General features: G+C 33.0%; 1 protein-coding gene across 1 annotated transcript; it reads right to left on the reverse strand.

Annotated features, from left to right (window-relative positions):
- Positions 1-2,490: 2,490 nt before the first annotated feature.
- Positions 2,491-5,519, reverse strand: LOC132552678 (uncharacterized). The gene is made up of 6 exons (XM_060216871.1): positions 5,273-5,519; positions 4,383-4,438; positions 3,930-3,965; positions 3,164-3,338; positions 2,766-2,815; positions 2,491-2,552 (listed from the first exon to the last, which is right to left on the reverse strand). The coding sequence occupies exons 1-6, from the start codon at positions 5,517-5,519 to the stop codon at positions 2,499-2,501; spliced, it is 618 nt and encodes a 205-aa protein (XP_060072854.1). The 3' UTR covers positions 2,491-2,498.
- Between the last annotated feature and the right edge of the window lie 6,928 nt (positions 5,520-12,447).

A 12,447-nucleotide genomic window follows, 5' to 3' on the forward strand; every position in this document is an offset into this window, starting at 1 on the left:
TGATACATATTCGTAATATACAATGCTAATGTAGTTAGAATATATAAATGTCATCAAAGTTTTAAGAAATCACGGTATCATGATCAGAAGGTGTCATGGGAAGGCAGTGCTGATTATCTCAGAGCTATGTAAATACATGTATGCATGCAAAGGTATCAGTAGATTTTATTTGCTGTTTTTGGTGTGAGTTAGAGGACTAAATAGGAACAATAGACAAACAAATATAAAAAAACACAATAATAAGACACCATTCATCTTATACATAATATATACATATAGAAGTTTTCTTAATTGTGTTTAGTTTGATGTTATGTATGTAATAATGATGTAACAATATATGTTTATTATCATGATATCAATATTTCATTTTAACTATTTCTAATACTGGTAAACGGAGCTCTATACATCAAATGCTCATCTTTTTATGGAGCCGTGGGCAAGGATTTTCTTTTTATACTATTCTGTTGATATTCGTTTAACTAGTAGGGGTGGGGGTAGTGTCGACTATATATATTTTTCTACATTTTGTATTTATCATGTGATATATGAATATATGTGAACTATTGGAAAAAGAATTGTTCGTTTTGTAGTTGTGTCATCAGAAAGCCTGAAAGAATATGCTGGAAATATACGATTTCTAATTCTACAAGGTAATTTGTTTAAGTTATCGGGATTAACTACGACTTAACTCGAGTAAATTGTACAGAACTGGTCTAAGTATTTAATTTACTGAAGTTTTATTGTAGTTATACTCGATAACTTCAACAAAACAGAAAGTGGTAATATAATACGTTCGTACTTCATGACATTGATAAAAATCTCGATTGTCACGATGGTACAATATTATGATCAGCTATTCCTACAAGGTGGTTATTCAGATATCTATCATTAGGAATGCTATTTCAAGGAACTTCATGAGAGAAATTCGGGTCGCCTCCTCATGTCGCCAGAGCACTGACGTTCTTCGGTGAGACAACACGTAGAGATGGGAAGAGTTAAAGAGATGGCAAACCTGTAACCAGCCAAACAATTCAAAGACCTTATCGTTACTGGTTGGTATGTTGATCATTTGGCTGAAAGACATGTAATCATAGCAGATTCTGATGGATTATCAGGCGTTACCAAAGAACGTCCCAAACATATCAAATTGGTGAAAAATCAGGGCATTTCAATAGCCATTCGAACACCAGGTATCCATTGTTCAAAGACTGAATACAGATAACCAGCGGTTAGTGAACAGTTTCATGTGTTAATGATACATAACAAAGGGAATATTATGTTTGTCCGAAATTTCATTTCGGTGGCCATTAGTCCAGTTATAACGCATGTTCCCATTATTTAAAAAAAGTCGGATATGTATAACGCTTGAATTGTCGATTAAACTGGCGAAATATGAACTACTTAGTGAAATTTTAATAAGTCTTGGTAATGACAAAGAGAGTCGGGACTGGTTACCATACGCTAAATTTGTCAACGATATATAATTATATATTATTAAACATTAAACTGGATCGCAGTCGTTAGCGACACTGTGGACACTAGGCTTGATCGGACCATCCTGTCGATTGAAGATTGGATACGTATTTATATCCCACGACAGGTTCACAATAATTATTTATATGTTTACACATCCAATCGATATGTTCATCACAAATAAAAATAATTCGATTGACAAACAACTACAACAGCGTTATAACATGAAAAAAACGTTCTACTTGTGTTGAGGAATATACTATGTTTTTATTTTTTTGTGAATTTATGAGACGAAACTGTAATTTTGGTTACTGGTTACCCAACGAAAATAAATGAATCCACAGTATTTAAAAAAAGTCGGATATGTATAACGCTTCAATGAGTTTTTAAGTCTAGAGATTTGACCATTGTCGATTAAACTGGCTGAATGTGTAGACGATTCTACTTTATATGCATCATGTTCATCACAAATAAAAATCCAACTACAACAATAACATAATCTACTTGTGTTGAGGCTTTGTGCAAAGAAAAGTAACTTGGTTACTGGTTACTTTGATTGTACAATGACGGTTTTTCTAGGCCGACAATCTTGTGATCTCTGTAATCTTAACCTTAAACATATGCAATGAATAGTTTCTGTAATGATGTGACATGCATAATATTCTTCGTTCTCTTTATACATTTTTAGGGGAGTCGTTGTAAATCTTTCCTTTTTCCTCCAGTATTTGTACAAGTTTCATCAATTCAGATCTAGCATCAAAAATTTATCAATATGTGTGTATTGCATTTCGAAAACAAACACACATAGCAGATTACTGTACTACTGAATAAATATCTTATATTATATAGGCTTCTTAAATAACGGACAAAATATGCAAAATAGAATAGCAGGTAACAACGATATGACTTCTTAACGGAAAAATGATTTATATGTTTTTCGTAACAAAATACAAATCAACAGAATAGGAATATACTATGTTTTTATTGTTTTTCATTAACATAGTAATGTAGACAAATTCATGACATTACCCTGCAATAGGACCATTATGGTGGTGGTGTCCGAGCTCTTTGGCCATATGCTAAAATAGATAGTGAAAAACATGAAAATGTATACTGATTGTAGACGAAATTCTTAAATGTCATAGTAGGTTTTGATGCAATGTCATATTAAGTGTAAATACAACTCTGGAAAAATATTTAAGAAGGAGTTGGGTGTAGGGAGGGAATGGAGGCTTAAGAAATGTAGATATAAATGTACATTGTTATCTGTTATGACACAGATTTATACTTACTGAGGCTAGATACTGCAGGAAAGTGTGAGTCTCAGCCGGTGCCGTGATATCTGAAGAATGGACACAACGTTTTATTTAGATCAGTTCGAAAACAATTATTTAACAATGTTACGGAAATGTCATACTTATAAGAATGACGTGAACTTTTCTCTTATAAACAATAATACTATCTTCAGACAAAACTAGTTTAGTCGGGGTAATAATTTCTGTGCAGTTCACATGGATATGACTGAATCTATTTTCTCAAAATGGCTTATTGCAAGTTTGGTATAACACCAAGAGGTTTTTTGGCAGCACTTAAGTATATTAATTTTTCAAAGCATCAACAGAAAAGTCGTCAGTACAGAATTGAGCTATCAGAATTAATATTTACTAAATGTATAACAATGATAACTTACGTTCCACCAAAGCGAGAACCTTTGAATATCCGACTTGGTCGATCAAGGCTGTAACGTTTCCATGCTCGGCTGCCTTAGCGAGATCCAGCATCAAGTTTTGATCGGAGCTGGAAAGATGCTGGAAAGCGTCGTTACTGGTCATGGTGGCGAGCACGCTCTGAAGATCTCTACGGACCTAACAAAGCGATATAAAGCCAAGATTTGTTAACAAAAGTACAGGTTGTATAACAAAAAAGGGAGTTATAGATGATACGAAGATAATGATATATGTTTTTATTTGATATGAAATTAATGGTAACAAAGAAATGCGAAGAAGAATAGACGAACGATGTCAAAAATAAAACATCAGTAAACTTTTTCTATAAAGCATGATAAAAATTTGCAAATATTTTTGCAGGGTGATGAAAATTGTGGAATGACGGAATTTTGACTCTTTTTACAAAAGAATTTAGTTACATGTACATCACCTCCGAAAATGATTGTTGATATACCGTGATGTTTTTAAGACATGCTAAAAAATGGTAAATCAGTAATAAAAGCGAAAAAGGAGTGACACATGCATGAAAGATATAAAGATATAGTGATGTATATACAGCATATAGAAACGGGGAAACCTTAAAGAATAAAAACTTTTGCATTACAGGAAATGGATAAATAACAAGACATACATAACTGATTTTCATTGTTTTTAACTGAAGTGAAACATGCTAAACATGTGATGAACAAAATGTACACAGGATATGGACAGACACGTGTCCATACTTACCGTTGCTGCAGTTGATGTTTCTTCTTCTCCGAACTCCTAAACAACAGGTATTAATTACATCATCATGATATGTTTAAAGATTAGTCACCTTTTGAATGTTTATAAGCATACATTACGTTGTCTTAATCACGAAAACCCAGTTGTGGGGAAATAATGCTCTAATTCCAAAATCCTGTCTTAGCGTTGTATGCTTAACACAAGTTGACGATTTCTGTCGCCCTAATGTCTTTCTCATCTTCAGCAAAGTATGTTTAGTGCCCATTATAACAAACCTTGGTAACTTTCTCAAGTTACTTTTTACTATTTGATACATTTTATGCTTTCTCAAAACGGTGAATTTGATCAAATGAAAACGAAAATTGTCGGGAAATTTCTCGTATTTGATATATATAACGCCTTTTTTGTTATTAGTGTTTTCTAAATCAAGAATATAGGCTGCTTTTCGAAAATTACCTGTATAAGATATTTCTCCAGTCGATGTGCCTCATGCTGGTTAATTTGGTTTACATCTACAAGAAATCGTTTCGCAAGATTAGTCAACACTTAGCAGAGTAAATGTGTTTAGCAAAGTTTGCAATATGTTTAAAAATCAATAAGTTTAGCAACATATCAAAGTTGGATGCCATATCAGTCCTGCATGCTTTGCTATTCAATATTTGGTGCATTCCTACTTAGCTTTACTGATATACTACCGCTAAATAAAACAGAATTTTTCTACAATATTTCGGATAAGAACCTCTCTGAATTTTAATGTAATACCTTAAAAAATCATGTGTTCAAAACATGTTTAATATCAGATGTATAAAAAGAGTTCATCCTTTCTGAAAAAAATGCACGTTTTCGAGCAGATTTTCTAATTGTAACGTTTCTTTTGTCTTTCACTTTTGGAATATTTGATACCGTTATATGCACTTGTCTGAAAATGTTATGAACTTTGATTAATAAATGCATTCCCTAGCTCTTGAGTTAGCCATTTTACGTATTCAGGTATTACTATTGACAATTGTATTACATTGCTGCGATGTAACCTTACCAGAGTCAGTTGTGTATTACCAGCTCAAGAACTGACAATATCGTAGGAATATTGCGAGCAATATAAGAAATTTGATGTTGTTTTCCCTATGATCAGATGTAAATTGAAAATGGTGAAAATATAAACATTGGATTCCTAAACCCCGACATTGAAATTGCCCTTGTCCGTTTGGCATTCATATGCCCATGAATGTCAATTTAAATCATTATCAAGTTATTAATTCACTACGTCTTATAATAAGTATGTTTGCATGCAACACTTCTTGAATGTATACGCACGCAATACTTGTTCATGAACATTATTAACTTACGGTCAAGGAATTGCAGGATTCTGTCAAAGCCGACCCTATCAACATAATGAGTGACAGTGTTTGTCTTTGCCGCCGCTACTAATTCCACGAGTATGAGCTGTTCAGTTGCGGGAAGATGATGGAAAGTATGGCTACTGTGAACAACTTGTAGTTCAAGAAGAAATTGTTCGTTTGGCGAAATGGTCGGATCTACAGCAGTTGTGTACACAAATAGCGACACCAACACAGCGGGAACAAACATCATCATCTAGTGTAAAATTTAGCCAAAGAGTTTTAATTAGTTTGGTGTTCTCACATTAGTCCGGTTTTCTTCCACAAAAATAAATGTTGCATATTCCTTCCCTAACGAACAAGGGCGATTAGAATAAGCCTAAAGTTCAAACAAAGCAAACTATGTGGAAACTGTAGGGCAGATAAACTTCCGTAGGGAATATCTAACAGAGATGAGGATAAGATATAAAAATGGTATTTCCCGTTTCATATCATATAAATGTTTGATAGCATATTGTTAAATAATGACATTAGAACAAAATACACAAGGAACAACATATTTACTCACAACCACCATGTAGCCAAACAATTCACCGAAATAATAACTTATATCAGCTAACAATATACGCAAGAGGAAACATCTATAACGTCAACACTAATGTACATTATGAGTCGGTGACGTTTAAGTAAGTATAAGTATTATAATCAAGATTGAAAAAAAATAATCAGCTTATGGAGCATTTTATCAAAGCTTGACTTTTCTGATCAAAGATGGACAGATGACGTGAAACAGGTGAATATATATCAACAGCAACATCGAAAATGGACTGCAATGTATGACAGCATCGCAGTCCTGTGGCGTATTTTTTATGCCCCGTCTTTTCGGTTATATATAGAATATGATATTGTTTATGTTGTAAGTATGTTTCTACATCATGGTTGTCATTGTAGTTACCATGTCTGCCATGTTATTCGTCATTCAATAAAATTACTTTACTGGCTATATGCTTTTCTTTGGTTCTATTGATAGATAACATACCCAAAAACATAGCTCAAGTCGTGACTCAATTATCGGGATGGAAATTATAAATAATCGATTATAAAATATTTGAAAATAAATGTAAAAGTAACTTTCGTTATTTTCTAATATATCGAGTAACTCATAACTTTGGATGGAAAAAAGTTTCAAAATAATGAAAAAATATTATTGATTTAACCATTTGACCAAGATTGTGAAGTTAAGAATCCTTACCGTTATGTTGAGAATAGAAGGTCCGGTGTAAATGTGGCAGTCTTATCTGCCACTGCACTATATATATATGTCTGGTGTTCGTAAAACGTGTCTGCTTCGACGGTCAATATATCAATCGCGTACTGAAAAAAGACAACACATGCTCCGCAAACGTGATGATACAAATCGGGCACTATCAGCGCGTTCGGCATTTTGGATAATACGTAGTTTCAAAAAGTATTCAAGAGTTTAACAATTGAAATTTTACAGCAATGAAACAACGATATCAATGTGTTTATACAAAGTAGTTATCGTTGATTAAATGGCAAGACGGTTAGTTTTTCGGAAATCAAAGTTTCAATATTTTCAGTGTATGTTTGTAATATAAACCATGAAAATAATCCATTACTCACATATTTCCATCTTAAGCAGTAAGTTTTGTTATTGTCATGTTGCACTAATCAAAGTTACACTGATCTCTTTGGCTAAATCGTTCTCCATCAAGATTTGCAATGTTTTACTTAGGATAGTCAATCATAAAAAAGCAACTAAAAATTACCAGCATGAGAACAGAACATAATTCAAACTAAAATTCAATAAAGCTACGAATGAAATAAAGATTTACAAAGATTCTCCTGAAAAAGTACAAGGATAATAAGATAAGTTCCGGGAGAGTAAGCATCTTCTGTTTCACTGACGACACCCGCCATGTAAACCTTGGTCAATCTGTGTAAGTAATGTCACGTTCTCAAATGAGAACAAGGTAAATAACAATGGAACCAACAGGCAAACTTACAAGCATCAAACACGTTCAGTAGCTTCATGTCGCAAAAAGAAACAGAATAGTTCTCAATGAGATTTTCATGACGACTGTAAATATCATTTTTCAAATACGAAACCATGGAATTAAAGTGGAAAAAAATAAAGGTCTTTTTCAGATAACTAGTCCCACTGAATATGGGTTATGTAAAGTTACTACCTCGAGCAATAGACACCAAACATGGAGGCTTAAAATGCAATTTTTACACACAGCTAAAAAATGTACAATTTTTGATCAGACAAAATGTCTTATCTCAAAATCTAGTACCGAAATAACGAAAGATTGGTAAAGGGATAAAATTAATTCAAGGAACAAAAACATGACTGAAAACATCTTATGTACGAAAATCTAACAGAAACTGCGTTCAATTTTGAATCGGGTTTTCCTTTTACATAGACTTTCGGTATGTTGTAACTTGTGAGGTCACTAATGGTTCATTGTACAGCTCATCCCAATGATATTACGAAATAACCCTTTCATGTCTTCATATTCTTTCCATGTCGCCTTAACACGTATAATGACCTCAGACGCTGGAACGAGTATGTTAACAAGGGTTATGAAATGCATTAACATACGCATAACAAAAGAGCCTTTGTCACGATCAATACTTTCAAAATGTTTGTATCCTTTACATTGTGATAACGCGATGTTTTTGACTTCCGGAATCCAACTAAACCTGAAATTTTCTGAATGCCATATGCAACGGAATGACATTGAGATCGCTATTGGAGTATCACACTGTGATTATCTTAATATGTAAATCAATAATGGATATTTCCGTTGTTAAGCATACACGTGGTAAACATACACGTGTTTCGCGTTGTCATAGGCCTTTTAGGCATTTTAAGTACATGATATTATCAATATATATATTTTTTTTCCAGCAGTCTCTAAGGTAGCAGGAAACAGTCAATTTCCTTTTTTCCTGAAATTATTTGTCGTGTTCGAGATATACATGTATAGCAGATTGGTTATAAAAAATACATCATTACATGTATATATATTTATAAACTACATAACAATTACATTAACAGTAGAGAGATGAAATTTGTGTAAAAAAATAATTTCCTCTGATTTCTGACATTTGATTGTCATGGTTACCTACTGAAAAAATGCTAAAAATGCAAAAATACTGTTAATTCCAGCCAAACGCTACAACTTTCTGGAAGAAATTTAATTCTAAACACCTATCTTACAATCAACAACACTGTCATGGTAACAAAGTACTTACATTTCAGCAAAGTCCAACTCGGAAATTCTTCATAACATAACCACATGTAAACAGTATGAAAATTTCACTTCCTGTAAAGCTAGTTTTTGATACGTAGACACAGATTCGAGACTGCCCACATAGTAATCTCAAACACAAAGCTAAAATATTATCCTGAAAAAAAAATGAAACCTCACATTGTCCACTTAAACATGACAGGACCAATTTTAGCAAGGATTTTTTTCACTTTTAATTTCAACCTTTATAATGGGGTAATCTAATGAGCAAAAAAATCACCCATGGCCACACCGAGAAACTGTGTACTGCTACCTAAATCGCCAAACTATCGATAACACCCTTACATAGTACACGCTGGTTTTATTGAAACAGGACACTTATATATTTGATTACAGTGGACACTTGTGTGTCTTTTCTACAATCTTTCATCATTCAATAATTTGAAGTTATCAATTTACTGATCAGAGTATACCCCCTCCACCCTTTTTTCTTTTTTTTTTAAATTTATCAAACGATATGTCAGTATTTTTCTGAAATACCGGTATATAATTCCTAGTAAGAAAATCGTTCAGCTGGAGTGAGAAATCTGCGCATGAGCGACGCGTTATGTCCTCAATAGCTGTATATGTTTTCTATGTCATTATGTTAATCGTAACGTAATGATTATAACGTACAAACTGACATTGATCTTCAATGGCATTAAGAATGATGTAGTGTGTACATGTTACAAGTGGAACAAAGCTTATTCCTTTTAAGATTTCTACTTACGTACCTTTCTTATCATATAAGTTGAAAAACGGAGATCAATCTAATTGAATTCAAACCTGTTTCCAAACTCAAGAGAGAATATGTAAATCAACCCGAGAACTTTCTTTCACAAACGAAGACATGTACAACTGTAGCTCAAATCAACAACATGGCTTAATTTATTAAATGTCAAACATGAACAACAAAGGTACTTGGTTGGCATTGAAATATAGTTGAACCTAAAACTCAATACTGGAATAATAATTATGATGGTAATTGTGTTTATGTTGACATCAATTCTTAAACACATAAATCAGTACAGGATATCTAGAATAATTGTCATTCCTGTATCCCCATTTTATGGTATTTACATGCCATAGGCGATTCGATATCCGAGAGTTTGTTACAAATATTACATCAGAAAGATAAACTCACAACATATAGTATCGATAGATGCAAGTTGAAGAACCTCTGGTCTGGTCTTATTCCCCTTGTACTTTTTAAGTAGTATTCATGTAATATTTCCTTTGCTCATGTTTTGATTTGGTTTGATGGAGTAGGATTGACTTTGTAGGAGTAGGAATTAATTTTGCCCAATGGTTCAAGTGAATATGTAGATTAGAATATAATGTAGCACTGTTTCTATCCATCTTACACGTCTCTATGATACTGATGTTATGATCCCGTGCTTTTGATAGATTGTCAGTTACACACTGTTGAACCTATATCATTAACAAATTTCGCTTACTAGCTTCCCAGAATACCCGATGATATACGATGTATTATTGTATATTATGTGAAATATATGTTACATTTCAGAATGGACATCACACGTTGAAAAAAAACTTCCTTTGTGGAAAAATAGTTATATATATTGGATGAAGCACTACACAACGAATAGTATGATTCTTGTATATGAAAATTTGAAAAAAAACGTTGCATCAGAACTGTTAAGAATAATCCGATTCCTCCAAATAGAGACTAGCCCGAAGGACTTCTGGTGTACATTAGTAAATAAAGAAGGAGACGCCCATAGAACACCGTTGAACACGGAAACCAGTGTGTTCAATCTGTTTAATGAGAAAACAAAAGAAAGCTGTGATTGAAGCTGTGTGTGACGTTGCCAGGTTTGCAAAGAAGTTGGACTACGATTTGGACCTTTCTCAATATCTTGTGAACTTAACAGTAAGTCCGAATACCGCCTGCGCTTAAGATAAACTACAGGATTTTTATCCGTGGGCTTTTATAACATTAATTTGTACTTTTCGGAATCATTTATTGAGAGCTTTCTGTGCATGCAAATTATACATACATACATATGTATGCATTATATCGCACATGTCACGTGATACGAAAGTCTACCTAAAATTGGATTGATGAGGCTAAATATTCCATACTATCTAGCACATACACGTACTACAGCGACTCAAGAACATCCATTGCATTTGTAATTTGTTTATTTGATTGTTATGATTATTTATGGTTTAATTCGGAATACTGTAACATTTTCGTTGGAGTTTTATTTCATAGATTTCCAGGGTACTGTTTATCAGCAGATTCATTTGTCCACAAAGTGTGGGAATTAGCATATGTAGATTTATTGAGCAATATTTTATCCACAAAATTAAATGCCCTCGGTAAAACATTTTCAAAACAACAGTAGAAGTGAAGGAAACACATGTATGCATCGTTTAAACGACATTATATAAAAAGGCATACCAACTCACATATCATTGTAGATTTTAGCTTATTGGTTATACTTTGATCCACAAATGACGTTTTGTATAATTATTGGATGTGCATTATATATTGTGAAGGACCAATTCATAATTCAGCTGATAGCGCTATAGCTATTGTATATGTAATATATATAAGTAATATGGTTTCTGGGTTTTTGTCTATCTTTCAAATGATTAGAGATGGCATTTTTATATTATTTGTTCAATTTTACGTTCCTTTAATACCAGCTTACTTCTATGATTATTACTTTTGCAATTTGCAGGTACGCAAACAGTCGCGGCTGTAACCATGTTTTCTTTGCTTTCGGTCGATATTATTTCTACCCGGCCGAAATCAAAGGTTCCTGGTTGATACATATTCGTAATATACAATGCTAATGTAGTTAGAATATATAAATGTCATCAAAGTTTTTAGAAATCATGGTATCATGATCAGAAGGTGTCATGGGAAGGCAGTGCTGATTATCTCAGAGCTATGTAAATACATGTATGCATGCAAAGGTATCAGTAGATTTTATTTGCTGTTTTTGGTGTGAGTTAGAGGACTAAATAGGAACAATAGACAAACAAATATAAAAAAACATAATAATAAGACACCATTCATCTTATACATAATATATACATATAGAAGTTTTCTTAATTGTGTTTAGTTTGATGTTATGTATGTAATAATGATGTAACAATATATGTTTATTATCATGATATCAATATTTCATTTTAACTATTTCTAATACTGGTAAACGGAGCTCTATACATCAAATGCTCATCTTTTTATGGAGCCGTGGGCAAGGATTTTCTTTTTATACTATTCTGTTGATATTCGTTTAACTAGTAGGGGTGGGGGTAGTGTCGACTATATATATTTTTCTACATTTTGTATTTACCATGTGATATATGAATTTATGTGAACTATTGGAAAAAGAATTGTTCGTTTTGTAGTTGTGTCATCAGAAAGCCTGAAAGAATATGCTGGAAATATACGATTTCTAATTCTACAAGGTAATTTGTTTAAGTTATCGGGATTAACTACAACTTAACTCGAGTAAATTGTATATTTTAATGTATTTAATTTACTGAAGTTTTATTGTAGTTATACTCGATAACTTCAACAAAACAGAAAGTGGTAATATAATACGTTCGTACTTCATGACATTGATAAAAATCTCGATTGTCACGATGGTACAATATTATGATCAGCTATTCCTACAAGGTGGTTATTCAGATATCTGTCATTAGGAATGCTATTTCAAGGAACTTCATGAGAGAAATTCGGGTCGCCTCCTCATGTCGCCAGAGCACTGACGTTCTTCGGTGAGACAACACGTAGAGATGGGAAGAGTTAAAGAGATGGCAAACCTGTAACCAGCCAAACAATTCAAAGACCTTATCGTTACTGGTTGGTATGTTGATCATTTGGCT

Source organism: Ylistrum balloti, unplaced genomic scaffold (assembly GCF_031769215.1).
Source record: "Ylistrum balloti isolate Yb309-2 unplaced genomic scaffold, AGI_CSIRO_Ybal_v1 Utg369632, whole genome shotgun sequence".
NCBI lineage: Eukaryota > Metazoa > Mollusca > Bivalvia > Pectinida > Pectinidae > Ylistrum > Ylistrum balloti.